The following is a 6000-nucleotide window of genomic DNA, read 5'->3' as shown; positions in this document are numbered from 1 at the left end:
TGAATTTTATTTTATTTATTTTTTTATACAGCAGGTTCTTATTAGTTATCCATTTTATACCTATCAGTGTATATATGTCAATCCCAATCCCCCCAATTCATCACAGCACCACCACCCGCCCCCGCCACTTTCCCCCCTTGGTGTCCATACGTTTGTTCTCTACATCTGTGTCTCTATTTCTGCCCTGCAAACTGGTTCATCTGTACCATTTTTCTAGGTTCCACATATATGCGTTAATATATGATATTTGTTTTTATCTTTCTTACTTCACTCTGTATGACAGTCTCTAGATCCATCCATGTCTCTACAAGTGATCCAATCTCGTTCCTTTTAATGGCTGAGTAATATTCCATTGTATATATGTACCCATCTTCTTTATCCATTCGTCTGTCGATGGGCATTTAGGTTGCTTCCATGACCTGGCTAATGTAAATAGTGCTGCAATGAACACTGGGGTGCATGTGTCTTTTTGAATTATGGTTTTCTCTGGGTATATGCCCAGTAGTGGGATTTCTGGGTCATATCGTAATTCTATTTTTAGTTTCTAAAGGAACCTCCATACTGTTCTCCACAGCGTTCATATCCATTTACATTCCCATCAGCAGTGCTAGAGGAACCCATGGCCTTTTAACAGAGATCACACACCCGGTCTCAGGACTTAATGAAGCTCAGGTTCTTGATGTCTCGTTGCAGAAAGAATTCAGTGAGAAACAAAGTGGTAGGTAAGAAGTGGATTTATTTAGAGAGAAACACACTCCACAGGCAGCGTGTGGGCCACCTCAGAAGGCGAGAGGCCCCGAAATATGGCGTGGTTAGTTTTTATGGGCTGGGTAATTTCGTAGGCTAATGAGGGGGAGGATTATTCCACCTATTTGGGGGAAGGGGCGGGGATTTACAGGAATTGGGCCACTGCCTACTTTTTGGTCTTTGAACTTGGCCTTGGAACTATCATGGCGCTGGTTGGTGTGTCACTTAGCTTATGTTAATGCATTACAATGAACGTATAATGAGGTTCAAGGTCCACTGGAAGTCAGATCTTCTGCCACCTTGGATCTCGTTGGTTCTAACCAGTTTTGGTCGCGTTCTACGGCTATGTCGTTCTTTTAATGGTTGCCCCCTTCCCTCATGTTTCACCAGTACCTAAAGAAGTTCAGGCCTTAGGATGAGAGCAACTCCCAAGAGACAGACATCTCCAGGGAGGAAGACTATGCCTGTCCCATTATGGTCTAGTCATTGTCTCCAAGCCCACTCAGTCATAGCCACATGCTTTCCCCTTGGGGCCGGGTGACTCTGGCCCATGCTAAGAGGAAGAGTTGTGCTCAGGCTAGCGGAGCAGAGTCTTACGGTCCCGCACTACGGCTGAGAGTAGACAACAAACCGCACATCAACATCTTACATTAGCATTTGTTGTTGTTCCGTCAACAACCAGAAAGAGCTTAGCCTGCGCTGCCACTGTGCTTTTTGTCAGTTCCTTCTTGAATTTCTAGTAGCATTTGCTGTATACATTTTCATGTCATGCTTCCTGGTCTCTTGCTATGTTAAAGTTAAAAGAAGATAACAATTCTTGGAATCATTATACATTATACAGTGGGAGTCCTGTCTCTTATATCAAAGGGATACGAAGCAGAGGCAAGGTGATCTCTTCCCCCTACCTAGTGTTATCAGCACTGTGGCCTACACCCCGAGTCATTTCTGGGAATACCGTACCCAGAATCGTGTGCTATGGGCCCAGCGGTTCAGCGTTAATTAAAAAAAAAAAATGCAAATCTCAGCTTCGAAAGCAATAGCCTCCTTTGGAATTTAAAAGAGTTCTAGGTTGTTTAAACATTGAGTGGAATTCCTGATCCTGTCAACCGGTCACAGTCTACTAGCTCTCATAATTAGCACAAGACCACTGTACTGTGCAAACGACACTCAGTATTCAACAATGACTAACTGCTCCATTTCAGACTGCTTACTTAAGAGTGGGGGGTTTGCATCCACAATCGATGTTTCTGGGTAGTTACCTATTTAACACTGAGAGACAAGAGAGATGGTGAGGGCCCAAATCACCCACTCCTCTATCCCTTCACAAAACCCTGCCCATTCCACCCCTCCACCCCCGCCCCCACCAAATCCCAGCATTGTGGGTGACTCAATTCCAAGTCTTGTTTGGCTACTGAGCTGTGTGACCTTGGGAAAGTCACTTCCCTACTCTGAGCTTCAGTTTCCTTATCTGCAGCCTCTGGGGGCTGAATTGGATGGTGCCAAAGGTCCCTTCCACCTCTAAGATGTAGTGACTGGGGGAGAGGATCTAAGATGTAGTCACTGGGGGAGAGGATGAAATGCCTCCTTCTCTGTTCAAACGCAGACATATTTATTACTTACTGAAAACCGCAGCACGGCAGACTCCAAGCAGACCATGGTAAGTGTCCCAGCCTCTTGTAGCTGTCCATATTCTACCTTTTATTGCCATGGACAAATGCAAGAAGAAGGATTAAAGATATCTGCAGAGCAACGTTTTAGAAAAATGGGCAGAGGGCAGCAACACAGTTAAATATATGTGTGCGTGCAGCTGTAATGGTCATGTTCACTACACTTTTATTTTTTAGGGAGACTATTAAAAATGTATTTGCTTGGAGATAATACCAAAGTGAGCCACATGTGGACGATGCGTGAACACCAAGGAGAGGGCCTCGATTACCTCTGAGGGGTGTGGAAAGTTGGAGAATGCAAAGAGCTTGGTGGGAGCAGGGGTACAGTGATGCTGGGGGCTATGTAAAGATGCGCCACCACAGACAGAACTGCCAGTGGGGAGCGGCTCCTAAAAGGGGATCGTTCTGGGTAGCGGAAACATTGAAGGTGGATTTTTACCTTGCTTGGGGAGTGCAATAAGCCTCCTCTTCCACTTCCCCTAACAAATCTTCAGTCAGGTGGACCGCGTATTTATTAAGTGCACATGGGTCTTTGAGGGTGTTGCCGGTTGGGAGTATGTGGAAGAGAGCCTGAGCTCTCATTTGACTGATGCTGGGGAAATCAGGGGCAGCTACTTGGCTGGGGGTGGTCCCAGCTGGTACCCGAGTTGCTCTCTCTCTCCCTCTCGTTATCTGTCTGGAGCTGGCCCATCGTGATGCCGGATGCACACATGCCTTAAGTCTTCACCTGAAGTGTCTTTCTTTTCCACCTCTCCACATTCTGCTCATTTCTTCACGGCCTAGTTTGTGCTTTCTTGATCACTCCACCCTCTCTCTGGCCTCATTCATTCACCAGTGACCACAAAGTGCCCCAGGCAGCTGTGTGCTTCTTGAATGCAAATACGTTAGAAGTCCAGGGAGGGCAGAGCCCCTGTGGCTCTCTTTCCACGGTCTGGCCAATGCCTAGCTTTGTGCCAGGCACACAACAGACATTCAGTTTCGTGGAATCGATAAAAAATTAATATTAAGCACGTGTTAGTCAAATCAGTAGTGTCAAATACTCTCCGGAAGACAATGCTTATGCGAAAATATACCCCAAGCATTTTTTCTCTACCCACCCCTCCAAATGCTTCTTCGTAAGGATTTAAGACAGTCCGATGTTTTTGCAAACATGTCTACATTTAGGGGCCATCTTGCCCTTTGTGGCTCTCACTGGGATGTGTTCACTCTTCCATGGAACCTGCACGGGGCACCCACTAGGGTGCCAGTCTTCTTCCTAAGAACCAGCCTACCGTCTGGCAGAGAAACAATCCCTCCAAGCTCCCTACAGCCTAACTTTACCAGGATATGCCGACAAAAGCATTTAGAGAATCTTTTAAATGCTCAGGTGGTCGCATAAGGCTCCTGCAAGAACTTCAGGTGATAGCCAATGACAGCCACCGCGCAAGAAGGAAAGCAGAGCTGAGAGCCTTTCTCAAAGCCAAATCATCCACAAATTCCCGGGCCGGCTGCCTCTGCCAGGGTATTTGCTGAGTGCGCTCGTCAGCTGTCCGTGGCCGTGGCCTTGGAGGTGCCCGTGGCCTTGGGCGTCTCTAGCCGCGGGAGCCGCACGGCCCTGGCATGCTAAGTGGGCAGCACTGGGGCGCCTTTGTTTCTCTCCGTCTCCGAGACCCGCGTCCCTCTGCATCTTAAGAGGTTGCCCCCCCCCCCACCTTCTCCGCCCCGGCCCTCTGGCCTGGGGACAGCGCCCCTCCGTGATGCGTCCCGGACACCCGGGGGTGGGAGAGACCCGGACCCAGCGACAAGGGAGGGGGCGTGCCTCCGGCTCGAGCCTGGGCACCTGCGCGGGCCCGAGGGGGCGGCCCCAGACTCGGGGGTCGCCCCACCCGCCCGCGGCCCCAAGTCTCGCGGTGCTGCGGCCTGGCCGGGGGAGCCGCGGCCCGGCACCCCCGCCGCGTGACAAAGGCTGAAGCGGGAGGAGGAGGCCGAGGAGGGGGCGGAGGCGATAAAGGCGGGGGCGGCGGGCGGCCGCGGCGGCGGGAGAGCGCGGAGGCAGCGCCCGCCCGCGCCGTCCTTTGTGTGGCAGTGGTGGCGGTGGCGGCGGCGGCGGCGCCTGGGCCTGCGCTGGCCTCGCCTGCCCCGGGTGGGGCGCCCGGCTCCGCGCCGCCCCTCCTCGTCCCCGCCCGGCGCGCGCCGAGCCTTCCGAGCAAGATGGCAACCCCGGCGGCGGTCAACCCTCCGGGTGAGTAGCGGCCGCGGGCCCCATGGCAGCCCGCAGGCCCTGCCCGGGGCCGGAGTGGGCCGGAGGGACTGAGTGCGCCGAGCGCCCCCGGGAGCGCGGAACCGGGCGCTCGACACCTCCTGGGGCAGGGTGGGGGGAGCGGCTGTCATTCTGCGCGGCAGCCTCAGCATCAGCACCAGCCGCGGCATCTTCATCCCAATCTCTGCCCCATCCCGGTTTCCAGGACGCGCCAGCTCCTACCCGCGGGCGGCGGACGCTGGCCTCGCCTCCCTGGGAACCAGAAGGGCCAGTCCACGATCCACTTAAGTTCCGAAAATACCCAGCTTTGCCTCCCCCATCCGACGCCTTTTTCTCTTCCTGTTGCGGCCCCTGTGGCATCAGGCGTCTGCCGGTCGGGGCGGGTAGGAGGGTACCGCGTTGACCGAGGGAAAAGTTTGGACCCAGGATTCAACAGGGTGGAACTCCCCGGATGCTCCCCTGCCCGCCCCGCTCCCCAAGCGCTGGTCCTTTGAGCCCTTTGCGACTAGCTACTATGTATCCTGATCTTCAATGGACACACACACACAGTCTGTAGAAACGCAGCGTGGAGAAGCCCAGGCCGGTTCAACATCCTCTGCTTTCTAAGGCTGACGTGTTCTCAGGGTGCCGTCTATGACAACTGTGCTCAATGGGCAGATTTCAAAAAATGGGAAGAGTTCATGATCAGGTGGGAATATTGACCTGCTTTGGAATTGCAGCAGAGAAATTCTATTTTAGTTGGGAAAATGCCCTACCTTGTGAATAGGACAGCCTGAAGGATGTCCGAGAATGGAAAGGGGGACACCTAGACAGACTGCTACAAAGTTTTGGGTGCTGTGCAGTGACTGCTCTCGCCATGACATGGTGTTAGATCCCTGTGGAGGATGCAGGGAGAGTAAGAGAGAGGCCAGCGGTCAGGGAGTTCCCCGTAGAGGGAGGTCGTGGGGTGGGTGGGAGGGTGAACACCCACAATGCCTAGCAAAGAAAAAAAATGTGTCGTACGAGTTAGAAGTGAAGGATTCCTTCCATCTAAAGTGGTAAGGGAAAGGCTTTTGGAGGTTGGACATTTTAAAACTGGAGTTTGAAGAACTGGAAGGTTTGAATACACAGAGCCCGGCGCTGAAGCGACTTGCAGGTACAAGGGATGGCGTGAGCTATGGTGGACTTACTCTGAGCATGTGTAGATGCCAGTGGGTGGTTGGAGCATTAGGGGTATAAGGGAGCAGCGGAATATCACACAGACTGGTTTGGCAGTGGCCAGGCTTTAGAGGGCTTTGAAGGACAGGCTAAGGAGTATGGGCTCTTGCCCTACACGTTATGAGAGAGTTCTCTGTGGTATTGAATAGG

General features: G+C 52.4%; 1 protein-coding gene across 2 annotated transcripts in view; it reads left to right on the top strand.

Moving 5' to 3' along the window:
• The first annotated feature begins 4151 nt into the window (after positions 1 to 4151).
• Positions 4152 to 6000, top strand: part of ARNT2 (aryl hydrocarbon receptor nuclear translocator 2) — a 199352-nt gene continuing 197503 nt past the window's right edge. Inside the window, exon 1 of one of the 2 annotated variants that reach the window (XM_067698654.1) lies at positions 4152 to 4635. In XM_067698654.1, coding sequence (XP_067554755.1) covers positions 4605 to 4635 — 31 coding nt within the window. In that variant the 5' untranslated portion in view covers positions 4152 to 4604. The remainder of the gene's footprint in view (positions 4636 to 6000) is intronic. The other variant, XM_067698659.1, reaches the window with a different exon arrangement.

This window comes from Pseudorca crassidens, chromosome 1 (assembly GCF_039906515.1).
Source record: "Pseudorca crassidens isolate mPseCra1 chromosome 1, mPseCra1.hap1, whole genome shotgun sequence".
NCBI classification, from domain to species: domain Eukaryota; kingdom Metazoa; phylum Chordata; class Mammalia; order Artiodactyla; family Delphinidae; genus Pseudorca; species Pseudorca crassidens.
Note: the sequence above shows the minus strand (reverse complement) of the source record. Positions and strands in the feature narration are given on the sequence as shown.